Raw genomic sequence first — 27,027 nt, 5'->3', positions numbered from 1 at the left:
GACAGATAGTCTAGAGGGTTAACCAAGGTGGGTGTGGGGAAACCAGGTGAAATAACTTGGGAGGGCGGCGGGGAAAGAGGCCTTGAAACCCAATACGGAAGGCTTAGATTTTTCTTCTACGAAGATAAGGCAGTTGTGTAGAGTTCAGGCCCTGGATTTGAATTATGGGCTTTGTCCTCTGCTAATGGGGTGCCCTTGGCTTAGGCACAGAAGCCAAGCTTCAGTTGTACTCAAGAGCGACATAGGAACAGGAACACCGTCCACTTGAGCCCTCAGTGTTGTCCTGGGGATCAGGGCCACTGTCAACCGGGCACCCTTCGTGATACAAGTGTGTCAGGTGCTGTCCACGTTCGTGGTGATCAGACGTATGTCTCTGGGGAGGAAACATCTGCATCTGTACCACGAAACAAGAATGCACATGTTCCCTCAGACAATTTTCATGATCAGCACTGAATCCCTCCCAACACGAGAGGAGTTAAATTCCTGTGGATGAGATCTAGAGTCGTTCAGGCTCCTAACATGGAAATTTGTACAAATCAGTGTGATTCTCCCGGCTGTTCTCGACCTGAGAGCTGGGCTGACCCACAAGAAACGAGGGCTCCAGGGAACTAACCACAGAAATTCTCAACAAGAGCACTGAAGGGGAAACTAAAAATTAGAACAAAGCAAGTCTGTACTTCACAAAATTTCCAAGTCAAAAAGCAAATCAGTGTTACTAAGAAAGTAATGTTATTATTTAAAGATCAAGACAACATATGGTTTTTAAGAGAAAAGCAAATGTCAGAAATAGCCTATCTTTTCTAAAAAATGGCAATGCCAACACTTAAAATCTGTTAAAAATTCCCTTCTTTAAAAAAAAAAAATGAAGTGTGAATTACAGGTATGAGCTTTACACCATAAATAAAATTTGGCATTGGAGCCTCTGCTTTTTCTCATTTGCATCTCAACTAAAACTTAAAAAAAAAAAAAAAAATCCCTTCTTGATCTAAAACCGTGCTCCTTAAAGTACGATCTACGGACCAGCGCCAGTTTACCAAACTGTTAATGGTCTGTCACGGGATAAGTACAGAGATTGAAAGTTAAGGATTTAGAAGCTTTTATGGGAGCTGACAATAACTTTTATGCTCAGCTGAACCTAATAACAAAACAGTTTGGTCCTGTTTTTCAATCTTCTTTTTTCTAGTTGCTCACTTTTATTTCGTAGACGCGTTGGTCCGGATCTAAGGAGCCCTGGTATAAACCTTACTTTGGAAAATGAGGATTAGCACGTGACAAAGAAATTTCTGATGGAAGAAGTCTTAAATACTAAATAGCATATGTTAGACATGAGCTCAGAATTCTTGTGAGCGTATTAACCGAGGACAGAGGCGAGGGGGAAACACCTAATACGCATTCAAGAAACTGGGCAAGGGACACAGGAGTAGCGATCGGCATGAGGAGGCAGCTGTCAGGTGATTCGGGTCGCTGCCCTCATACTTACTGGCGGACTCTATAAACTTGGGGTAGGCGTCATACGTGATGAGTGGAATTGGTAGATCCCTGAAGTACAGTTTCAGTGCGCCGGTGATAATGTTGATATCTTCATACATGTTCACGGAAATATCTGCTTTCTCGCCATCTTTGAAGGATGTTAAAAAAAAAAAGAATAAGTATCTGGATGCAGGGCACCTGTCTAATATACTTTTGTTATACAGTCTTTAGAGATTAACAATGCGTCAGTTTCTAACATCAAATTCAGTGTGCGGATATATATAAATGATCAATTTTCTGTGAAAAGCAAAATCTGTTTTTTTTTTTTTTTTTGAATTTTCTATTCTGAAGTTACTTATTTTTCCCAGGTTCAATGGAGGGAGGCGGGGGATGGAGTATGAGAGGACAGAGGTTAACGGCAATATTTATAGATTCCAGGAGTATTTGAGAATTCCTAGGGGAGTAAATGTGGCATTGCTTTTTCTCTTTTTTATTTTTCTTTCTTTTTAAAATAAACCTAGAGAATGTGAAAAATAACAAGAAAGGCACTCCTAACTTACAAGAGGCCGCCTCTGACTCACCCCCAGGCTCCAATGTGAAGTGTGGATGTTGTCTGCGCCCTGGGGGTGGGCAGAGAGTGAGAAGCAGGAGTGAAATGGAACAAGACTTTAGAGTGTTGAAATAAAAAGAAGAGTTATAAAACAGGAGTATTTTAGAGGTGTGGGGCCTTCCTTTACTCCCCTGCATTTAGTAACTGGTTCAAGTACCTGAGATTTTGATCTACAAAAGATTTAATTAATGCCTCCTCTGAACTGATTTTATCATGCTAGGTTTCTTTTATTCCGTTTGGCTTATGAACAATTTCTCTTGATTTTAAAAAGCAGCCTCTTCCCTATACAGATATTAGAGTGGCTAAAATCCAGAACCCTGATGACAAATGCTGGACAGGATGAGGAGCTAGAGGAACTGTAAATTATTGCTGGTGGGAACACAAGATGGTACAGCCACGTTGGGGGATAGACAGTTTCTTACAAAGCTAAACAGACTCTTACCATATAATCCAGCAATCACACTCCTGGGTATTTACCCAGAAGAGCTGAAAACTACTTATGTCCACACAAAAATGTGCTCACAAAATATTTACAGCCATGTTCATTCATGATTGCCAAAAAAATGGAAGCAATCAGATGTCCTTCAATAGGTGAATAAACTGATATATCTAGATAAAGGAATATTATTGAGCAAGAGCAAACAAAAAAGAGCTATCAAGCCATGAAAGGCATGGGAGAGTTTTAAGTGCATACTAGTGAGTAAAGGAAACTAGTCCAAAAAACAGGTACACACTCCTTGATTCCAGCTATATGACATTTTGGAAAAGGTAAAACTATGGAGGTCAATAGAAAGAACCGTGGTTGCCAGGGGTTCAGGGGGAGAAAGGAAAGGAAGAACAGGTAATGCAGAGGTGATTTTTATGGTGGTCAAAGTTCTTTGTGCCACTGTAACGGTGGATGTGTGACATGTGCATTTGCCAAACCCACAGAACTGTCACAACATGAAAAGTGAACTTCAGTGTAAGCTGCTGACTTTAGTTATTCATCATGTATCAGTGTCCGTTCATCAGTTGTAACAAATGTACTCTATACTAATGCAAGATGGGAAACTGGGTTGGGGGGGGGCATGAGAGGAGAGGTTATATGGGAAATCTCTGTACTTGTGGTGAAATTTTATAAGCTAATACTACCATTAACCTAAAACTACTCTAATGAAGTCTGTTTTTCGTTAAAGAAGCCTCTTTTAAATGCAAAATACCACAGACGTTCACATTCAAGTGTGAATTAGATCACTGGTATGTCTTTCACACTAGGGTTGAAATCATAGGCAGTGGCAATACAAATTGGGATAGACTACTTTCTGGGAGGAAAAGGCAATGGAGAAGGCTTCAGTGGGGGACCTTAGGCAAATGTGTAGGTGTGGGGGCCCAAAGACCTGGAGAAAGGGGATGGGCGGGCACGAAAGCAAAGTAGAAGAATTATGAAGGCAGATATCACCTCTATCAAAATTTTTACTCAGGAAAGAAGAAAGAATACGGGTATATTCTCTCCTGAGACATGGTTCCTGTTTCCACCAACTAGAAGTTATTTTTTTATGAGAATCCAAATTTCAAATGTCCTATCTCATTATAGGGCACACATCCAATTTCTGTTTGGACAACAGAGTCACCAATCTTCTAGTTCAGTTACATGACAGGTTAAACCGAATTTGGAGGTCGATCTGAGAACCCTTCTACCATTCAGCTAATTCTTGTTTGTTTGTTTGTTTTCATGAGAGAGAGAGGGAGAGGGGCAGAGGGAGATGCAGGCTCCATGCAGGAAGCCTGACATGGAACTCCATCCCGGGTCTCCAGGTTCAGGCCCTGGGCTGAAAGCGGCACTAAACCGCTGAGCCACCCGGGCTGCCCTAATTCTTTTTATAGTAAGATATTCTATTCATTGTATCTTAGTCCACTCTCCTTTCACTTCTTACTCTCTAAGCCACAGCATTTTTCAGGGCCTTGACAAAGACAGCCTCAGGGCCTTTGCACAGACTCTTCTCTTGCCAGGGTCTTTACATACCTCCTTTCTTTGCTACTGAACCATTATATGGCCAACCTCTATTCTTCTCTGGGAAAGTCTCTTCTGATCTCCAGCATCCCCCTCCAACCCCAAAGGAATAGGTTAATTTCCACAGTTATTAATATTTTCCTTTGTAGCATTTATTAAAATCAATAATGCTTCTGTGGTGGGGGAATCTAAGTCATTACACTGGGTCTCTAACTCAGTCAAACATGGTGAAGGGATGCATGGATTACAGGCAGTTAGGGAGGCCAACTCCAACCTGGGAATCTGAGGTCTGTGATGACTTAGATTCCCCCAACCATCCTGCCTGATTTTCTCCATAATTTCTAGTAAATTTAATTGTTCTGCATATACTTTTATGAAAATGGCCCAGCTTTGTGTGCTCAGATACTGATTATATAGTTAAATTTTATTTTTCTTTCTCACCTCAAAATGTAATGGTTTAATATACTAATAAAAAAGTAAAATTATAAGTTAACTTTTTATTTGGTATAATAATCAATGACTTGGATAAATAATGCAAAGAATAACATAAGGAATTGTGCCTTCTTGGCAGAGAGCACTGTCGCCCTAAGTCGATGAACACGCTGAAGAACATACCTCTGTCAAAAGCCATCTTGACATCTTCAATTAAATCACTAAATCCTGATACTCGATACAGTCCTTCAGAATTAAGACCTGTAAAAATCAAGGGAACTGATTAGTTTCTTTGGAATTATGCCTTTTCTTCATACTTTACTTCTTCCCATACTTCAGGCTGGAGAAGTAATGTGTGAGAAAGAATGATTAAATGTACTTGTTTAGAAACTTCTTCACATTTTCTCCTAAAATAAAACCACTGCGCTCAGTTTTTAAACTCTGACCTACTGTTAATTAAATATTTGTAATTTGGCTCATCACTTTGTCTAATTAGATCAAATATATTGAGTCTTAAGGGAAATAATTCATCAATCGCCCCAATTATATCATAAATTCTTTTATATAACAAAAGACTAAGATAACCACATTAATAGGCCCATATCAGTGTTTTCCAAATGGGAAAGAATAATTAGGATGTAGCTCTGTTTTTTGGCTAGGATAGTTTTATTTTTATTTTTTTTTAAATTTTTTTATTTATTTATGATAGTCACAGAGAGAGAAATAGAGAGGCAGAGACATAGGCAGAGGGAGAAGCAGGCTCCATGCACAGGGAGCCCGATGTGGGATTCGATCCCGGGTCTCCAGGATCGCGCCCTGGGCCAAAGGCAGGCGCCAAACCGCTGCGCCACCCAGGGATCCCTGGCTAGGATAGTTTTAATAGAGCATTTATACCTTTGCTTCTTGGACATAGCATTTTTTCTTTTCTTTTTTTTTTTTTTTACATTTTTTCTATCTGTGTCAACCTTTATAGACTAGAAGCATTGTCATTCATAAAAATATTTAAGCATATTTCTTATAACTAGTAAAATGTACCTTTAAAATCAAGCTGGTTCATTATTTGCTAAATTAACTCCTTTCAGACTTTCAGATCATTTGGCATCTGAAATCACTCCCCCCTAAACTTAGAGTAGACAACTGGGTTATGCCATGAGGCATCCAGAAGGGTGTTAGGACTTGTATTCACGGTGCATTACAACTGTTGAACCACACTGGAAAGGCCTCACCTCTAGATTCAATTTCCCTGATGCACATGTCCACCACCATTGGTCGCTTAGTGATATGGGCTTTCACGAGTGTTGTAAGGTCACAACTGTATACCTTCTTGACATGTTTCAAGTCTGGCTTACAGTCATTTGGGACCATCTTGGAACACTGCTTATGAACATTCAAACCACAATCTAAAAAAGATATAGAAAGGAAAAATTCATCAATGTTTTCAGAATTTTGAGCATGCTGGAGTGTTTATTTTAGCAAAAGACACTCCATCCAGCTTGAATTAGGCTTAAAAGGGGACGAGCTTCCAGCAGTTTCTGCAATGTGGAAAAACATTCCTCCCATCTTTTCTCTTGGAAAAATTTTGGTTTTTAGTCAGAAGATGAGCACTCTAGCTCATGCTTCATCATTTACTTGTTACATGATCTCAGGAGAGATCCAACCTGAATAAAACAAACTTAATGTGTTAAGTTTGTTAAGATCTATAGTTAAGATCTATAAAATGTAATATTATGCCAACTAGGCAACTTAAAATTATCCATTTCCAGTTACATAAAAATTGTATTTGATGTGGGATATATAATTGCATTTTAATATATTTGCTTTGAAGAGGAATCAGACCTCCAAAAGTAAGAGCATCCCAGGACCCTCTTAAAATCATGCTGCTCATAAGTATCTATTCATAATCCTTGATATAATGTAATAAATTTAGTGGCTAAAAACAGCCATAGTTATTATTTGTTACTATTAGCACCAGCTTACTGATGCTGAGCACTAGTTCAAGAGCTTTACATTATTTCCATTAGGCTCACAAAACTCTATGAAGTAGGTACTATTTTCCTTCTCATTTTATAAATCCGATGAAACCAAGCATGTGTTAGGTAATATACCCAAGGTCATGCATGTAGTAGTATGTAGTGGAGCTGAAATTCAAGCCTACGAATGAATGATTCTAAGGTCCATGATTTTCATACCTATACCTTCTTGCCTCTACTGAAGCTTGTCCTTTGCTTTGTAAATTTACTGAGTTTAACTTCTAAGATGCCAGAACTCAAACATCTTCTAGTTAATATTTTGAGATACTTGATTTCCAACAAGAAGAGAACAACGGAATTTTATTTTTTCTAATACTTTATTTATTTGCCAGAGAAAGCTTAAGCCAGGGGAGAAGCAGGCTCCCCACTGAGCAGAGAGCCTGATGTGGGGCTCGATCCCAGGACCCTGGGATCATGATCTGAGCCAAAGGCAGACGTGCAACCAACTGAGCCACCCAGGCACTTCCAGCAACAAAATTTTAGAAGAAACAGAGAGGAATTCAACTATTTAGCTCAATTAGAGTGAAGAGTGATAAACCATCACTGAGTAATTTAACTAAAATAATCTTTATGCTTTTAAAAATATTTAATGCTTTTCATAAGAACTTGATGCTGACCCCTTGTAAATCTGATTCAATTCTATCCAGGTCTTAATGAAGCCAATTTGAAAATCCTACAAGGCCATGACCACTGCCTGTGGTCACTGGGCAGACTTTAGTTTTTCTTGCTCTTCCAGCAAATGCTGGTGATTATCATTGTAATAGTGCAATCTAGTTATAGATGGAAGTAATAATACAGAGATAAGGAACATTTGCCAAAATTTATAAACGGAATCATCCTTTCATTAAATATGTAGACACTGCGAACTTGCAATGAGTATATAAGGCCTGTGGTGACTCAAAGGGAGGAATTCCTAAGTGCCAAGCACCTCCCACGTGCAAAGACAAGCTAGGTGTAGAGGGACACTCAGTCTCTGCACATGTGCGTGTAAGAGAACAGCACTGGGTTGGCAGGGCTGGTACCAACAAATACCTGAATGTTTTCATCAGTAAAGAATAATAGCTGCTTCTTTGAATACGGAAATGGGCTTCCTGAGCATAGAGCTTGATCTATATTATCTGAGGAAATGACCCAACAACATTCTGTAATAGTTAGACAATGTCCAAATGACTAACCTAACCCAAAACCCCAATTCCTCTTTGTATCTCTATTAGATACAGTAAGATTTTGGATTCCATCATAAGGCAAATCAATGGCAAAATGTCCAGTTAGAAGACTTTGTTTCCCCTGAACATTTTAATGTTTTGTATGACTTTTGTAAGTTAGATTTTACCCTATGATCCATTAGCTGTGCAATTTCGAGTTACCTTTCCTGTGTTTCAGTTATGTAAAATAGGAATAATATTTATTATTAGCTCTATTGTCTTTCCATTATTAGGTTCATGTGAGGCTTCAATATTAATATATGCAATTTCTTACGTGTAGTAGAAGTGTTTACCTGCACTATGTTGTTGTCATTATCAAGAAGCTGAGAGGCCTGTTCTACGTAGCATCCCAGGGTTTGTTACATGGTATTGTCCTACTCAGCTATGGTCAGAAGCTAAGTGGAATTCTGGACCAGTTCTGTTTGTCACATGTGAATGCAGGACCTGGATGACTGGGGTTACAGCTGCTTCCTCATCTTTACTGTTCTAATACATCTCATTTACCTAAAAGTGTCTCCAAATAAGTACTTGATTCTTTACTTTTACCAAATCTGGGGAGTTTTCACAGTCACTAATTTTTCAAATATTTTTTCAGCCTGCATCCTCTTCTGGGACTCCAACAATGTAAATGTTAAATCCTTTGCTATTCTGTGCTACGGGTCTCTGAGGCTCAGTTCACTTTTCAAACTGTTTTCTTTCTCTTGTTTGAGTTGGAGGATTTCTACTGATCTTTAGGTTCACCACTTCCTTCCTCTGTCACCTCCATTCTGCTACTGAGGCCATCAATCTGGTGAGCTTATTAATAAAATTTTCAGTTCTAAAATTTCCATATAGTTATCTCTTATCTTTATTTTCTATTTCCTATTTTTCATTATTTCAAGAGTTTCTAATTGCTTGCTGGAGCATTATTATGGTAGCCGCTTTCTGTGTCTGATAATTGTGTCATTTCAGTATCGACATCTGTTGCTTGTCTTTTCTCACCTGAGTGGAAATTTTCCTGGTTCTTAGTATGAAGTGTAGTTTTGAACTGAATCCTGGATATTATGAGTGTTATAAGAAGCCTCTGGTTCCTATTGAAAATTACCATTTTAGCAGAGAGTTAAACCTGTTGGGATTTAGAATGCATGTCCTGGCTCAATTTGTAGGCCATGTTCAAGTATCAACTTATTTACAAAGCCTTTGTAATGCTACTGCAGTGCTAATTTGCCCACCCTACTTGTATGTTACCTAAATGGCAGAATGGTACCCCACATTCGGGAGGGGGGGGCACCTCTTAGTTACTGCAGGGAGGGATTCGGAAACCAGGGTTTGCCCTGAGACCTGGTTGAGAAGGAATGCCGTGCCACATGGAACTCTAGGGTACACATGGAAGACAAGTTCTGACCGTGGTCTCAGCTGCCTCATGACTTCATGGATGAAGACAGGGCTGCTCCTACTACATGGTGGGGATGAAAGTCTAGGTGCCACCACAGGCTCAGCCAGGAGGGGTATCGCTTTCTTCCTGCAAGGCAGTGATGAATGACAGGCCTCCACTCATTCCCAGGGGAGAGGCGCACCCTTGGGATTGCAGGGCGGGGTGATACAGGGTTCTGCCCACAGACCACGGCAGCAGCAGCACTGCTGCTTGTTCATGATGTTCACCTGAGGGATGGCAAGAAGGGTGAGAAGGTCTGGCTGGCTGTGCTACCTTTTTCCAGGGCTTTGGCTAGGAAGAACAGGCCGTGGGTAATTTTTTGTCCATGCCTGTTGGCATTCATGGGTTGTGGGCTTCTCCACTGCCCAGGCTGGGATTCATGGGAGGGGGAAAAAAAACAACCCCAAACCACCAGGCGACTTGCTGCACTTGGTTTGGCCTGCCTGCCTTTATCCACTTTCAGAGTTTTCTGACAGTTGAATTAAATATTTTGTATGGAGTTTTTTTTATTATTATTGTGAGGAACAAAATGAAATCTATTTATTCATCTTGTCCAGAACCAGAAGAACCCTTACATAGTATTTTAAGTGTATAAAAGTCAGCAAAGCTTTATAATTTAATATTAATGTTGATGTGCCTCATACTTTGTGTACAGAGAAGTGATAGCTCCAGTTAGAAAGGGCTGTTGGTAACCACCTAGCCCAGGGTCTTTACCTTACAAATGCAATAAAGCTCCAAGAGGCTAAATGACTTGTTCAGATTACTCAGCCAGAAAGTGGTAGGACTGAGATGTAGCCTTGGCCCCCCGATTTCCAGCCTGTGCTCTTCCCCTGAGTGAGGCATGCTACCAGCAATACATCTCACACTCTGAGTTATGGTTTTTAGCCCTGAAGATGAGTTTGCTAGTTTCAACCTCTTATTCAGTAATGTTTATTGTACGCAAGTTGTATATACTTGAGCTTAAAAGACATTATTATATTTTACTGTTGTATATATATGATTTGGCAAGGAATTTTTTTATATCAGTGTACTTTGATTTTTTTTAAGTTTTTAATTACAGTTAACTTACAGTGTAATACGAGTTTCAGGTGTACAATATAGTGATTCAGCACTTCCATACAACACTCCCATCCCCCTTACTCCCCATCGCCTACTTCACCCATCCCCCCTGCCACCTCCCCTCTGGTAAGCATCACTATGTTCTTTATAGTTAAGAGTCTGTTTCTTGGTTTGCCTCTCCTTTCCCTTTGCTCATTTATTTCTTAAATTCCACATATGAGTGAAATCATTGGCAAGACTTTTAAAAAGTAGTGATATCCTTTAAAAAGCAGTGATAAAACCTACCTATTATAGTCTTGTTTTTGTCATATCTTTCCTTATGTATAAACTCCCAATGGAAACTCCCCAGAAAGCAAAACTGTAAAATTTTGACACAACATCAAAACATGTGAATGGCACGAATGGCCTGATGTTAATGCCAACTTTTTTTCCTTTGAATAACTGGAGTTATCTACCACCTTAAACATCAGCAGGCTCCTATGATTATTTGTGACTCCGTGAAAAGTGGGTAAAGTGATGACTGAGCTCAGATTTACAAATTAAGGAAGAGGGAAACGTTTTCTAAGTTGATATTCTTTCTTTCATTTGAGTAAGATTAAACTGTGGAACAACCAACATATTCTGTTAAATTTTAGAAATAAATTTCAAAGGCCAAATTTTTGGCAGGATTGGGTATGAAGTCCTTCAGACGCCCAAAGGATAGGGCAAAGTCATGAAAATAAAGCATCTTTATACCCTTATGTTCACGGTGCAATATACCAGCTCTGAGCTTGCTCCGAAAATCGCTCCTGCAGGGACTAGCAGTACATCAATATTTCAGTTTGCCATTAAGACTTTATTTGGTTTTCATACTTATTTATTAAAGCCATATAACTCCTATATCGTTCCATTTCTCCCAAGGAAGCTCAACACTATGAACAACAAAAGTCGATAAAAGGTCATTTCATTTGTTGCATTTCTTGGTTTAGTAGGTTATTTTAATGCTACAATTAAACCACATTTTCCCCTCCTAATCCTTCAAGTTAATAAGCATGGACTAAACCATATGAGAGGAAAAATGAAAAAACCCAAATAGCATTTTATTCTGTCCTTTATTAATGTTTCTATTACTTAGACTACTAACCTAAGCTACTCGTAGATTTTAGATTTCCTGGGACTCGATTTCTCTACAAAACATATATTTTATGTCTACAAAGCACAAACATCTATCTTTTGGGAAAAAAAATAGCTGATATTATTTACATTAAATTGATAGAATTAAGCGTAATGTTAATAGTGTGTTTTGAAAGGAAAGATAATTATTCATTCTTCAAATGTTCATTTTATTTGTTTTTAAAGATTTTATTTATTTGAGAGAGAAAAAAGGTGTGAGAGAGAGGGCATAGCAGGTGGAGCAGCAGGCAGGAGAGGGAGAAGCAGGCTCCCTGCTGAGCAGGAGCTGGGCTTGATCATGGAACTCCAGAATCATGACCCGAGCTGAAGGCAGACACTTAAACAACTGAGCCACTAAGGTGTGCCTCTTTACTTAATTTTTAAAAAGATTTTTTTTTTTTTTAAAGTACTCTATCCAACATGGGGCTTGAACTCACAACCCAGAGATCGAGCTGCATGCTCTACTGACCAAGCCAGCCAGGTGCTCCATGAGTGTTTTGTATTTTAAGTAATTGCAAATGAAAGTTTTATTTCAAAACCTATCTCTTAGATGTCCCCTACTCTGAATCTCTATCCAGGGAAAGTGGGAATAGCCCAATTCAAATATGTATCAGAAGTCATTACTTTCATAAGCAAAATTAAAAAGAAGAATTTGTTCTTTTGGATATTTGTGAAAATATTGCTGCATGAAACTTCTAAGCAAGTCTTATCAATTTCTCACTGGTTTAAAAGGACAAACCTAGGGGCATCTGGGTGGCTCAGTTGGTTAAGCGTCCAATTCTTGGTTTCGGCTCAGGTCCTGATCTCAGGGTAGTAAGACTGAGCCCTGTGTGGGGCTCTGTGCTCAGCACCGAATCTGCTCGAGATTCTCCCTCTCCTTCCCCCTCTGCATCCACCCCAATGTGTGCTCTCTCTCTCTCAAATAAATGAGTAAATATGATCTTAAAGATAAACATAACTTTTTAGGTACAATCAATCAAAGCAGTAATTAAAATACTTCCACTCCTTTCCTTCAACCTAAGTGCTTGTATATTTTAAGCAATGAATGCACTTTTATTACTAGGAAGGAACTGCTCCCATTCCCTGTTGCAAGGGTGGGGGGAGGTAGGGGGGAAGGTGACAGCGATGCTAATGAGACACTTGGAGAAAAAGAGTCACTTGAATAGATAACCAACACTAAGCTGATGTGTGATTTACAATTGTTATCTGGCTTAGTTCTCTGACTACTATGGCAAGACTAAGGTGAAGACAATTCAGGAATGCTGGTGGAATAATGGTCTTTTTTGGGGGGGCGGTGTTTGGCAGTCTCAATGATTATGTAACAACAGATTATATTAACCCATAAACTTACATTTCCGAGAGAAAGGGGAAATGGCTTGGGGAAACATTCTGTCTGAACGATGATCCTTTGAATTTTACTGTCATACCCAGTTGTGCTCATAAATATTTTAGTAGGAGCACCACTCCCAACCTGTAGTTCCATATTCCCCTGCGACATCCTTTTAGTCTTTAAAGAAGGCTCGGGAGCGGAGTGGGTAGAGGAAGTAGAGGAAGAGGACGTTCAAGCTGCCGGGGAATCTGGCTGGCAGGGGTGGCGGGCCGGGCGGTGGGCCTGGAGCTCGCGGTTCGGAAGGGACAGCTTGCCTGCTAGGAGCTGGGTCCAGCCTGATCCCTACGGTGACTGCCAGCCTGCTGACTGGAACACCACTCAATATTTCACATGATGTTTAGAAAAAATAAAACGAGGGGGTGGGGGTGGGATACAAAACTGATGCTTCTGGCGAATGCTCCCTGAAAAATTGGACTAGCTCGCTTCTGCCTTGGTGGATTTTGAAAAAAGAAACCAGAACAAAGCAAGCTGTCTTGGGCTCAAAAGCAGATAAGTACATTCCTTTTCTATAGGCAGTTAGCCTGCCCTTCTCATTTGGAAATAGTATCTTGAGTGTTTAGTGGCCAGTGTACTAGTTTCCTGTTGCTGCTGTAACAAATGACCACAAACTCGGCGGCTCACAACAGGACTTTGTCCTAGTTCTGGTACTCGGAAGTCCAGTTTGCCTCGGCGGATATTAAGGTGTTAGCAGGCCTGTGCCCCTTGTGGAGGCTCCAGGGTAGAATGTGTGCTCCTTCCCTTTCCAGCTTCTACAGGCCGCCCGCATTCCTTGGCCCGGGCCCTCTTCCTCCATCTGCAAGGCTAGCAGCATAGCATCTTCTCCCTCTTCCCACTCTGCTTCTGTCCTTTGTTCTGGGACTGCCTCCTCTTTTAAGGACCCCCGTGACTATGGTTATACTGGGCCCATCCCAACAATCTGGGGCAATATCCCCACCTCAAACCCTGACCTTTAATCCCATGTTCCTTTTTACCATCAAAGGGAACACAGTCACTGGTTCCAGGGATTAGGAAGTAGACTTCTTTAGGGAGTCATTGTTCAAGCCAACATAGTTAGTTCTCTTTATATTCTTTGCATTTTGTTTTAAAGTGGATGGCTCAAAGGTCAAGATGAGCCACTTCAGATCTAAGAATTATTTGTCATAGAAAACAGAACTAATTCAAATGCCAACCACTGCATTAAAAAAAAAAAAAAGATGACTTGTTCAAATACAAATTAATATGGTTCAAATCACATAGAATATAATGCTTTTATAGACAAGGCATAAAAATAAAAAATCTCCTTAAGGCTTTTCTTTCAATTCCTGCACAATTACGCAACAAGCTATGGAGGCTACTAATGTGGGTAGCTGTGTGTTGGGGTGGGGGGTGAATCACTTTCTCTTTCCTTTTCGTTCATATTATCACATATTGTAAAGGTTCCAAAACATTTCTTTCAAACATGATTTGGGATTGTAGCATATTGTCAAAGATTATCCATCCACGTACCAGTTCTCTGCTAGCATAGCAAACTCAGAATTCTTATGGAGATGGGCTTCATATTTCAAATCATAAGTGATAGACATCATTATTTCAGTAAAAGAAAAGCTTTAAAGTTAGTGACAGTCACAAAATGTTTAAGAAACTGTTGCAAAGTTCTGGCTGGTCTGGCTGTGTCATAAAGGCAAAAATATGCTTATTAAGACCCACATTAAAAAAAAAAACCCACATTCCTTAAGCAGGTGATTTGTGCTCTGGAAAGAGTATTCCATTTACCTTTGAAAACCCACAGTGTGGATGGTCTTAATACTACTCTATCAACATTTTAGGTTCCAATGTGCTCCACCCTTCAGTTCAAAGACTTCCCCTCAGCCTTCCTAATCAGGTTATCTCATCCTGACTCGGTATCCACCAGTCAGAAGGATGACACAAAGTTGTCCTCATTTATTCTCTGAGCAGAGACTTGCAAATGGGGTTGCCAACCCTCTAGGATGATGGAAGAATCACTGCATCTGAGCTGAGGCTCTCTTCGATGGAGACTTCTGCACAGTTCAAAGTCAACACATGGGGAATTCTTATCCACGTGTGTGGCAGGGAGGTCCTTGAATAAATCTGGCTAATGATGTATGCCTAGAACCTTAACATGCTTTAGTGACACTAAGGAAATAATAACTGAAGAAGAAGGACTTGGAACATTAATATGCAATACATATTGTATCTTGCTAATAAAAAAACAATTTAGAAGAAAAATAAGACCCTAAAAATTTCTGCACATAATGGGCAATAAAAATATTCCATTAAAAATCAGGCCATAAGGGAAGCCCCTGGGTAGCTCAGCCAGTTGAGCATCTGACTCTTGATTTCAACTCAGGTCATGATCTCAGGGTCGCTAGATCAAGTCCTGTATTGGGCTCTGTGCTTGGCAGGTGTGGTGTCTGCTTGAGATTCTCTCTCCCTCTTCTTCTGCCCCTCCCCCACCACCTTCTCACAAATAAATATATTTTTTTTAAAAAAGATTTTATTTATACATTTCATGAGAGACAGAGAGAGGCAGTGACACAGACAGAGGGAGAAGCAGGCTCTATGCAGGGAGCTGTATATATGACTTGATCCCAGGACTCCAGCATCACGCCCTGGGCCAAAGGCAGACACTAAACTGCTGAGCCATCCAGGGATGCCCTCAAATAAATCTTAAAAAGAAAAAACAAAACACACCACAGGGGACCTCTGGGGAAGACAGCAGAATAGGAGGATCCTAGTACTCTTACAGCGATGAACTGAGTAATGTACAGAATTGCCGAATCACTATATTGTGCACCTGAAACTAAAACAATATGTGTATGCTAATTATACTGGAATTAAGATTAAAAAAATCATGTCACAAAGAAAATGTGGATTTTTTAGTGATAAGCTTGACAGTTACCATTTTGAAAAACTTTACTCTTAGTATATGTTTTCAAGTGTTAAGCTCATGCTAAAAGACATGTAAAAATATATTTTTTAGTTTTACAATTTAAATGGCAGGAAAGAAATGTCTATGACCAAACACTATAATTTAAGTGTTTATTTTTAAGCCAATGTCAGAATTTAAAGAAGTTTGAATAAATGGCCAATTTTTGGTATAATTGTTCTATACAAATGAATTTCACAGGATGTGAACAACTTATTTTCATAAAGCATTTCAATAAATCCCAGAGTTTGTTAGTTCTTTATGTGTAAATCTTCAAAGTTTTTAAATTTATATCTAAAACTACTATGGTCATATTTTATAAAAAGGATGTGGCATAGTCAAGATTTCAAAATGTCACAAACAAAAGATTATTGACTAAGTGGTTTTTCAGAATTTGGTACCCATCTTTGAAGATAGTCATAGTTTTTTTTTTTTTTTTTTAAAGCTTCAATTTGATTTTGCAAAAATGTAGTAAGGACAATTCAGCTTAACAAGTTATCTTTAAAATTCAGTTTCCAAGGCAACAATCATAGGTCCCTGTACACTGCTTAAAAAAATCATTTTTATAAATTTAGTTACTGTAACATCAAAGGCAAGAGTTAAATATAACTGCCTTACTTTTATCTCCTTTTATCAGACTTTTTGAACAGGACAACTTCTGACTTTTTAATGGACTAATGCTGGATCCCTAGCCTGCTGCCTACTAAGGTCAAGAAGGTTAAGGGGAGATAAACTGCCAATTTCCAAAGTGGCTGTTTGCAAATCTAGCCTACTGCATGTGGGTTAAGAGCAACCAGGATCCAGCCTATTGTATATGCATACCAGCAAATCGCCTTACAACTTCCTCCTTCTAACTCTGTAACTAGTAAAGCAGAAAGGGAAAAGCTCTTACCTGCACATTTCACTCCCTGAGCAATGAGACCCCACATGAAGTTAGCACAGTATTCACACCAGTGTGGCCCTCGGAATGTATGGACCTGAAAAAAGAGGAGTGAGTGACAGAGTGGCCAGAGGGGAGAACATGTGGACGATGAGCCTGTTTTCCGTCAAAGCACTATAATGCAAACCACAGTTAGTACCGAAGGGCGCGGTATGGTTACATTTAGAAAAACTCTGGTTGAGTGGAACCGACAAGCAGTTAAAATTTCTTTCAGAGCTTGGTTTCCTCTTTGTTTTAGAAATGATGATAAATCAAACCAATATTCTGTGATTTACTTGGCAAAACAATTTCTACGGTAGCTTTCCAACTGGCCCCCTCCAGCCGTAGGCCTCATCTATGTGTTACACAAATACTGGCATTTTCCAAGTGCTATGGCATGGAAGAGAAGGAGTGAAGTAGAGTGTATCTGGGTCCCAGAAGGATTTGGTCAGATGACCTATCTTCTGTCATCTGTGACTACAGTTAGGGCCACAGATGGTGAAGGTGATATGATACTCAGTGACTGGTCACAACTGAATCATCAAAAAGGGCCAATTTCTATTCAAAACCATTTGATACTTACTGTGTTAGTTAAGGGAATGAATATATTTTTAGAAACTGCGGAAGCTACAGTTAATCAGAAACCCTATCTGAGTGTAGTAATTATGGACAAACCATTCCAGCCTCAAAAACATTGATTCCTTTATCCCTAAGAAAGGAATTCCCAAAGGATTCAAATGCTAAGATATTTCTAGACTTCCATGTTTAAGAAAGAGAAGCCATTCCAGCTTAACTCAGATGAAAAAGTATTGGTAGAAAAGAGAAACAAAGAATCTAAACCCCAAGTATTAAAGAATAAAAGAAAAAATAATTGGAACTTTATCAGTAACACTTAAGATTTGAGGAAAAAAAAGTTCCTGAGTAAATATGGCTGAAAATGCACCCAAGAAATAAAAGAAAAAGGGAGAAGGGAGTAAGGAAGTCACTGATACGTGTATCAAAGTGCATGTACTTGAAATAATTTCTTATGCATGACTTCCTCAAAAAAAATAGTGAAAAATCAAAGTGTGATAATTTGGCTCAACATAAATATCTGCTAAAACAGCTATTGCAAATAATAGAATTCACTGCTACGATTGTCATTTTTTGCTACTGTTCTTTTTATGTGTCAAACAGGTAAATGATTTTTAAGATAATATAACTTATTTTTTCCAACTTAAGATGCAATTGGACACAAGACTTCGTATGAATGTAAGATGCATATATGCCATTTAGAAAAACCAAGCCAAGTAAATTATGACAAGCCACTGATTGTAAGATAAATCCCAATTCCAGACATGTTAAAATGGGGGGGGGGCAGGGAAGCACATATTAGAATCAATGAGAAAAGGTGTATCATGATTCAGAATACTTATGCTAGCCAAAATAGCCAAATAAGACTCTCATGAATAACCTGGTGTTGGTTCCTCCCAAGTAGGTATGCGCTTGTGACTCTGGTCACTTCCAAGTGAGCTTGAGTACAAAATGTGTTGATTTTTGAAAAGCGGGCCATGATCTCTTTTATATCTTTTATGGAAAAGCATCAGGAATGCAGACGCAGTTGCTTCCTGATTGGTAATGATGCTCAGTGCCTGTAAACTCAGAGCATTTCCTTGAGTTTCTGAGGCAGAGCCCGAGACCAACATTCAGATAGTCTGTGATGTCTTTGTGTCTGTCTGTATTTCTCTGAGTGAAATAAAACTGGATCAAGTAGCAGTCTTACTTTGCTTTGAGGGGAATGAGTGAAAAAGCACTGACTTGTATAGAAACAGCTGCATAATCATGAAATAGCTATAGAATCATGATGTTAGTTTTAGGGAAAGTCTTTGGGATACATACTGGCTTAGATGTTGCTGGATCTTGGATATTCCAGTGTCACTTGACTTGATGAGGTTACCAGAAATGGGCTGGAAATATAGAGGAGGAAAGTCCCAGTCTTGTACCTGCCAGTTATCTCATGATAAAGGGTCTTAAAGTTACATTTGGGAGAGCGAAGACAAGAGTAGATGATGTGAAAGAACTTAAAACCGGGCTCATGGCAAAGAGCTCTGAGTATTGAGAAGTTATGACAGAACCGATTCCCTTCCTCGCCTTCAAAATGGCAGCAGTGAAGGTGGCATCTGGAAAGTCTTGGGACACTTCTTCATGTGGCATGTACTGATGGAAAAGTTTGGTGCGACAGCTGGCTCTCCGACTAAAGGATCACATGTGTATTTCAGAGAGCAATCATTAAGAAATTGTTACTCCTATGTTTCCTTCTTGGACGGCGTCTTATAAAGGCGCCCTGAGCCATGTGGGGCTGCTGGTGTCGGAAGGTAGATTATACGTCTCTCCAGGAAACGGTTCTGGAAAGAGGCACCAAAGCACCAGAAGCTTACTAAACTACTTCACTGGATTCCCTTTTGAATCTTGATACCTAAAATTCATATTTCTTAAATTTTGTTTTGTGACTCCACTATGGACGGTATTTGTAAAAACTGAATGTTGTAGCCTTTTTGTCTTTTTTTTTTTTTTTTTTTTTTTTTTTTATTCGTGAGAGACACACACAGAGAGAGAGGCAGAGACACAGGCAGAGGGAGAAGCCGGCTCCTTGCAGGGAGCCCGACGTGGGACTCGATCCCGGGTCTCCAGGATCACACCCTGGGCTGCAGGCGGCGCTAAACTGCTGCGCCACCGGGGCTGCCCCTTTTTGTCTTTTTTAATTCCCCTAGAGGTCATCAAAACAGTTCATTCAGTAGTCCTTTTTATTTATTTGTGAATATTTTTAAAGTAACGACATACACAAAGATAAAAAGGATACTGGTTGAAGGAATTCACCATAGGTTTCTCTCACTAGTGGAAATGCTCCAGAGAAAGTGCCGGCAAAGTGCATGGGAAGCTGGGGGAAGGGCACCGTGCAGGTTTAAGATGCACCCCAAGAGATGGGCCAGCTGAGGGGCCTGCAGGGCAGGACTGCAGTGTGCGTGTTGGAGGGGGTGCATTAGGAACGGCTGTTCCAGGAACCAAGGGTCCATGGCTTGAGCCAAGCAACAAGATGCTTAGAGATTTATAAGAAAGTTCAGCATGGGCCCAGGTGGGGATGAGCACGTGGCAGGAGTCAAGGGAGACGGGGCCTTTCCCATGCCTACAGATTCATGCTCTGCCCAGTGAGCAACGCAGGGCCGCTGAAGATTCTGAAGGTGAGTGATGCAGGCAGGCGAGGCTGGCGGGGGACGAGGTAGGTAGGAGGCTAGGTATGGCAGGAATCCAGGTACAGACGGAGTGGGTTGGGACTCTGGCAGCGCCGACGGAGAAAGGGGACAAGCAGTTATGCAGGAGGTGGAATCACCAGCCTTGGGAAGCAGCTGAATCAGAGGCACAGGAGTGGGGAAGGGGCATCAACAGGGGGGCAAGAGCAGAACAGGTCTGGAGGTGAAGAGAGGGCAACGGAGGACTGAAGATGTCTGAAAGAGGAGGGAGCTCACGGAGTAAGGTTCCTGAAGGTGGCAAATGGAAATTGGATCTAGGGCAGAGAGGTTAATTGTGAATAAGAGAATTATTTCCCCATTCCCCAAATTGGGAAAAGGGAAGGAGGGAAGCAGACGGCTGTGCAGGAGTCACAGGGCCTGGAGGCCAGAAGGCTAAGGGAGTCGCTGTCTAGGGTCTCTGCATTATGATGGAGGTTCACTTACTAAGCAGGTGAGGAGTCTGCGGAAAGGAGGGCTAGCAACTGGAACTTCCCAGAAGCTCAGGGAAGGGCTGCTGGACTTGAAAGCAAGCTTCTTTCCTGGATGACACTAAAGTCATCCAATAAAAATGCCAAGCATATTAAAGAAAAAGTGATAAATACTTTTAAAAGTGCTTTACCTAAATGTTCTATTTTATATGCAGATTTACAGAATCAGTGATGTTTATATCTGATATTTTACCAATTCAGAAAAAGATACCTTAAAAAAATTAATTGCACAAATCGGGTAACTTTGAGCAGGACAACTGAAGAGCTATTCCTCCCCTACAATGGAAATAGGGTGCGGTGCCTGCACACAAGGCTCTAGGGCATGGACACCTGCAGATAGTTTTAGTAGATATGGTTGTATTCTGATTACCTGTCTTAAAAGTGATTAAATCGGAATGTAACAGGCCTTCGAACTGTAATAAGTAAAAGGTCAAAAGGTGCACCTTGGGGGTTTTTTTCTGCTTAGGAGGATGCTAAGAAAGAACTGGGGTGCAATCTGGAAGAAAGGCTTGGGGCGGTTCTCAAGGGGCATCATATAGATGGCAACTTTTGCCTGAAATGCCCTATAATACAGTAGGTACCTTCTCAGGGGTCAGCACTCAGGGGTTCAGAATTACCGATGTCTATAACAGAAATAACTAGCAGACAGTCATTAAGGGACATTTTCCTTGGATTTCGATTCTAAATGGCTCTAGATTTTTGTTTTTCAAAAGTTTGTGTTTTAGTTTTCCTGTTTCTTCTTATTCTCCAAGGCTGTCATGTCAGCTCTTTCTCCTCCTTCCTTACCGCCTTGTCTTTTTTTCCCCCCATTCACTGATTCTTAGATGCAGATGAGGTAATCTGGTACGAGAACTCTGCGAGCACTGGATATAAATCAAGAACACAGGTCCTCTATATTCCTTTTGAAGGCCTTTTAAAAGAAAAACAAACTTCTGGCTTCTTATCTGTGTTTCATAGGTTGAGGCTGATGGGCAGTGGTCTTAGGATGAATGAGGTGTTAGTAGTATCTTACTTTATTCTATAACCTCCAACTGATCTTTACTGTTTCTTAGAGTCTGTTTCTGTGTGACCTTAGTGACAAAGTGGGAAACTGACCAGCACTATTTCTTCCTTAGAGCTCTTTGAACAAATGACTTGATCAATTTACCAAAAAAAAAAAAAAAAAGATTTCTTTGGGGAGGGTGTTTTGGTAAAATAATCCAAGAGAGCAATCAGCTTCAGTGTATGATGTATCAGGGAGGTCAAGGATGGTCCTGAGAAAAGCAACTTTGTAAATTGGCCAGATTTTTTTCTAGGCCACCTCCAAACCTCTGGTACATCTTGACAAATGAAAGTGACAGAGTACATGGCATGAATTATACCTTCATGAACAAAGGGCACTGCAACTAGTCTGAAAATCCTTTTCTCTTCTGCAACTGGAATGAAGACAACTTTATTACCATGACATCTGAGGTTGCTTTTCACCTGTCAACAACTCCCTTCATGTTAACATCCCTGATGTCACTTAGAAACAGAGATGAAAGACTGTGTTAATTAATGGATCCCAAAAGTCCGTCACAGAGAAGGCACTGGTCAGAACCAGACTGAGGACACATAGGGAAGGAGGTGAGGGGGCCACTGAGGGCCCCCATGGCACAGGCTGAGGGTCACGTGTCTCCTGGGCGCTGGAGCTATGTGAACACTGGAGCTCTTCTCACCTGGGCCTATTGTTACACTGCCCCAAACCCCAGCTTCTGCAGGAAAACCAGCATAGCTTCTCATGTTTCTGACATTCGCATCTCCAGTTTGAATGTCAGTAATAAAAGGAGAGGAAAAGAAATCTATGCTATGGGAAGAGAAAGAAAATTTCAGCCTACCTTCATTATCCCTTCCAAGCTGTAACACACCCTCTAGAAATAAGTGTGCACGCAACAGCCAAGGAGCATGCCTGCAAAGCCTGCTGCAAATGGAACCTATGTTGGAGGCGATAAAGACATTCGGGGAGGGGCGCCTGGTGGCTCAGTCGGTTAAGCATTTGACTCTTGATCTTAGCTCTGGTCTTGATCTCAGGGCTAGGAGTTTGAGCCCTGTGTTGGGCTCCACACCTGGTGTGGATCCTACTTTAAAAAACAAACAAACAAAAAAACCCAAAAAAACATTTGGGGAAATGAAATTTTGCTTTGGGGGAAGGGGATTGACATTTGAGAGGCTCCGGTGAGTCAGTTCTGCAGCCTGGTACTGGGTGATGAAGGAAGAGAACAGATGATCAAAATCAAAATGAAAAGCAACGTAGGTAGATAGGCAGCTGGGCAGGAAAGGCTTTTTCTCCTTTCCCCCCTAATTTTTATCTTTAGGGCAACCAGAATGTACTCTTTTCTGGAATCAATTTTAGTCTCACCAAGATGGCTTAATTTTGATCCAAAATATTTGAAATTTAGACTTTTAGTCCTGGTTCTGCCACTACAGTTAAAGTATTTTGATTTATGCTGTTAAGTCATGGGCAGAGAGAATGTATAACACTGGCTATGATCATTAGCAACAAATACATAAAACTGTGTAGGGGTTTCCTGCAAAAACGTAACAAAACAATGAGGAGCAGCTCTTCAAAGTAGGAGTATCTTTAGTATCAAGGCAGTATCTTTTTATTATCTAGTTGAATCTCATCAAAATTATTAGTGGCCTCAAAATTTTTCTTTTTTAAGGATTTTATTTATTTGAAAAAGAGCACAAGCAGAGGGAATGGCAGAGGGAGAAGCAGGCTCCTGGCTGAGCAGGGAGCCTGATGCAGAAGTTGATCCCAGGACCCTGGGACCATGACCTGAGCCAAAGGCTGACACTTAACTGACTGAGCCACCCAGGCACCCTGGCTTCAAAATTCTTGCGCAAAAATCTCTAACAGTGCGGTCTGGGTGCACTGACCTCATGTTGGCCCTGCCCACTCTTCGTGTCCTGAAGCAAGGATGTGTAATGTAGTTCCAAGGGCAAGGAAGGTGGAAGGAGTGCACTGAACTCTCCCTGACACAGGGCCTGGAACTGAGGGGGGGGGGGGCACACCCCGGCCACCAGCAGGCAGAATGGGGGCACTGCGCGGAGGAGCATCCCCACCAGCAGCTCGAGAGGAGGACCGTCAGGGGAAAGCGCACAGGGGCTCTGGGAGGTGTACACTGACCTCGCAACAGTTAACACAGCAGAAGTATTCTTCCAGAGAGGGGGCCAGATGACAGAAAATCAGTGACCTAATGTTCTAGGAATGAAAAAAATCTGTTCAAAATTGAGGGAGATGCCATAAAAGTCTGCTAGACATACACTGGCCAGACCATAAATAAAGGATGTCCCCTTGAATATGAGAAATAACAGTAGGAAAAAGCTGGCATACTGGTACACTGTAACAGTAGTCTTACTTAACTAGTAGGGCCGTTATTAGGGCAGGAGCATAGGGTAGTTCTTCCACATACAAAAATACTATAAAAATTGTTTTTATTGATTGGTATGTAAAATGACACCCTAAGAAAACAGGCACAAGGAAGGGATTCCATTTCCCCCAATTCTATGCAGGCCTTATTTACAAAGTTTAAATTTCTTTATGGCTTGCTTCATAATCCACCTTTCCCCATCCCACCTCCCAAATAAACGCTATCTCAGCGAGGGAGAAATCTAAGATTGCAGCTGAGTTGGGCAGCCCCTGTGGCGCAGTGGTTTAGCGCTGCCTGCAGCCCAGGGCGTGATCCTGGAGACCCGGGATCGAGTCCCATGTGGGGCTCCCTGCATGGTGCCTGCTTCTCCCTCTGCCTTTGTCTCTGTCTCTCTCTCTAGCTGTGTCTCTATGAATAAATAAATTTTAAAAAAACTTAAAAAAGATTGCAGCTGAGTTAATAATTGTGGTGTAGACCAAGTGAACTAGCTTCGACTCACGCATAACCATATTTATGCTAGAACACAAACACAGTTTCTTGTGTCTGTGTTCTGTTCTCAGCTGCCAGAATGGCTCTTGACACAGAGCCATCAATTTGAAACCTAGGAATCAGGCAGTAGTTTCAAAGTTCAGATCAGAACTTAGAACCATCAAAAGTTTCCAGGGATTCCATTTATTTATTCACTTTTATTGTGTTACAAGGTACAGACTGTAGAATATATGACATAAAAATGGATATGAAAAAATATAATCAGTAATTTAAAAATATTTTGTTTCAAAATATGAGTGTTTCAAGTATTAGAAAACCCTTGATTTTAATGCTTAAGATTAGAAGCAAATTTCTTTCATCCCTCCCCCCACCCCCCGCCCTACACACAGGAGCTTTAATGAGAACTTTACCTCTAAACTGAATCATGGGTAAAGTTTAAAACTGTCAAATGCCATGATCTCAAACACTTTACTTTGAAAATTTAGATTCATTGCTTGGATGAATAAGTTTGCATTCAAGTATCAGTAAAAATATTTAAAGATACTTAAAAAATACTTTAAAAAATCAACACAATGAATCAATATAAAGTTGTATTATGAAGATATGATAGGAAAGTGAATGAATCCTACTTGGTTATGCAATAAAAACCACTGTACAATCCAGAGCTGACTGACAGATGATCTATACACATAGTATAGACAGGTAAACTGAATACCAAGAAACAGAACCCTCAGGCCAATCCACATTATCTTATGATCCACAATTCCTTAAAGCCAAGATTGTGCTAATATTAATAGTTCCACACAAACAGGTTTCCGTTTCTTTTTGGCTTCAGTTGTCATCTGAAGTTCATACATTATGAACGGAAGTATTTCTAGAATAAACCAGGAAAAAGGTTAGAATAAAATGCACAAGAAACTATTAAACTAGTGGTTAAAACCCCTTTTAAAGTTCCAGTGGAAAGAAAAAGTTCTAGTCAAAGAGATTCAGATTTTCTCTACAGTTTTTCTTCTATTTCATTGATTGCTGCTCTTACCTTTAATATTTCCTTCCATTATTTGGTTTAATTAGGTCTTTCTCTAGTTTTAGGTAGAAGCTTAACTCATTGACTTAAGACTTTCTTTCCTAAAATAAGCATTTAGTGGTAAAGATTTCACCATAAATACTATTTTAGCTGTATTTCACAAATTTATGATATGTTGTATTTTTCTTTTTATTCAAAGTATCTGTAATGTCTCTTGGGATTTCTCCTTTAATCCATGAATTATTGAGCAGTAAGCTGTTTAACTTCTAAATGTGTGGGAAATTTTTCAGATATGTGTCATTTTGAAATTTAATTCTTTTGTGGTATAACGATATGCTTTTGTATTATTTCAATCCATTTACATTTATTGACTCGTTTTATGGCTAGAATACGGTCTTGCTGAATGTACCATGTTTACTTGAACAGTGTATGCATTCTGTTGCTGAGTAGAATACTTCTATGAACATCAATCAGGCCAAACTGGTTAACTCTGTTGTTCAAGAATTCTCTTTACTAATGTTCTGTTTGTCTGTTCTATCACTGAGAATCAAGTGTGGGGATCTCCATCTACAATTGCAGATTTGTCTATTTCACTTTTTAGCTCTTTATGTATTTTTAACCTCTGTTTTTGCTGAATATACATTTTATTTACTTATTTATGTTAAAGATTTTATTCATTCACAAGAGACAGAGAGAGAGAGGCAGAGACATAGGCAGAAGCAGAAGCAGGCTCCATGCAGGGAGCCTGATGTCAGACTTGATCCTGGGACTCCAGGATCACGCCCTGGGCCAAAGTCAGACGCTCAACCACTGAGCTACCCAGGCGTCCCTGAATATACATTTTAAATTAGGTTCTCTTGATAAATTTTACCCTCTCTACTCCCACTAATATTCTTTATTCTGAAAACCACAGTATTTTATATAACCACTCTAATTTTCTTTGAATTATTGTCTCCATGGTATATCTTTTACTTTTGATCTCTCTGGGTCTCTATATTTAGAGTGAGTTTCTGTGGATAGTATATAGTTGGATCTTGTTTTTTTAATCCAATCTGACCACCTCTGCCTTTTAGTGGAGTATTTGGGCCATTTCTATTTGAGGTAACTATCAATATGACTGGGTTTAAAATTGCCATCTTCGTTTTGTTTTCTACATACTTTGTTCTTTTGTTCCTTTTTCTCTTCCATATTTTTTAATAAATTGCATATTTTATGGATCCCTTTTGTCTCTGCAAATAGCTTATAACTGTTTAGTTTTTTAGAGTTTGCTCTAAGGTCTATCTATAGGATATCTTTAGCTCATCAGTCTATCTTCAAAGAATATTATACCACTTCAGGGGCAGCCCCAGTGCTCAGCGGTTTAGCACCGCCTTCAGCCCAGGGGGTGATCCTGGAAACCCTGGATCAACTCCCACATTGGGCTCCCTGCATGGAGCCTGTTTCTCCCTCTGCCTGTGTCTCTGCCTCTCTCTCTCTATCTCTCATGAATAAATAAAATCTTTAAAAAATATATTATACCATTTTATGTATAGTGTAAGAATCTTATGACAGTATGCTTCCCTCATCCTGTAGGTAATGCTATTGTGGTCATATGCTTGTATAACCCATGTAATATTGGTATTTTTTGCTTTAAATAGTCAATTATCATAAATATTCATTAAAATGAAAGAAAAAATATCTTTTACACTTACCCACATATTTACCATTTCTGGCATTCTCTATTCTTTTGTATAGATCTAAATTTCCATCTGGTATTATTTTCCTTTTATCT

At 40.0% G+C, this 27,027-nt stretch overlaps 2 protein-coding genes across 18 annotated transcripts in view; one reads left to right on the top strand and one right to left on the bottom strand.

The window, feature by feature from the left end:
• CHN1 (chimerin 1) overlaps window positions 1-27,027 on the bottom strand; it is a 206,949-nt gene that overhangs the window by 7,562 nt on the left and 172,360 nt on the right. For 9 of the 12 annotated variants that reach the window (XM_077883238.1, XM_077883242.1, XM_077883243.1 and 6 more), the window contains 4 exons: window positions 16,571-16,655; window positions 5,729-5,902; window positions 4,686-4,763; window positions 1,481-1,618 (listed from right to left, as the gene is read on the bottom strand). In XM_077883238.1, the coding sequence (XP_077739364.1) occupies window positions 1,481-1,618; window positions 4,686-4,763; window positions 5,729-5,902; window positions 16,571-16,655 (475 nt within the window). The remainder of the gene's footprint in view (window positions 1-1,480; window positions 1,619-4,685; window positions 4,764-5,728; window positions 5,903-16,570; window positions 16,656-27,027) is intronic. The other 3 variants (XM_077883245.1, XM_077883246.1, XM_077883249.1) reach the window with 1 other exon arrangement.
• LOC144304705 (uncharacterized) overlaps window positions 1-27,027 on the top strand; it is a 135,412-nt gene that overhangs the window by 97,043 nt on the left and 11,342 nt on the right. The window lies entirely within an intron of this gene.

The sequence above is a fragment of the Canis aureus genome, chromosome 34, assembly GCF_053574225.1.
Source record: "Canis aureus isolate CA01 chromosome 34, VMU_Caureus_v.1.0, whole genome shotgun sequence".
Lineage (NCBI taxonomy): Eukaryota > Metazoa > Chordata > Mammalia > Carnivora > Canidae > Canis > Canis aureus.
The sequence above is the reverse complement of the archived record's forward strand: the minus strand, read 5'-3'. Positions and strand labels throughout refer to the sequence as shown.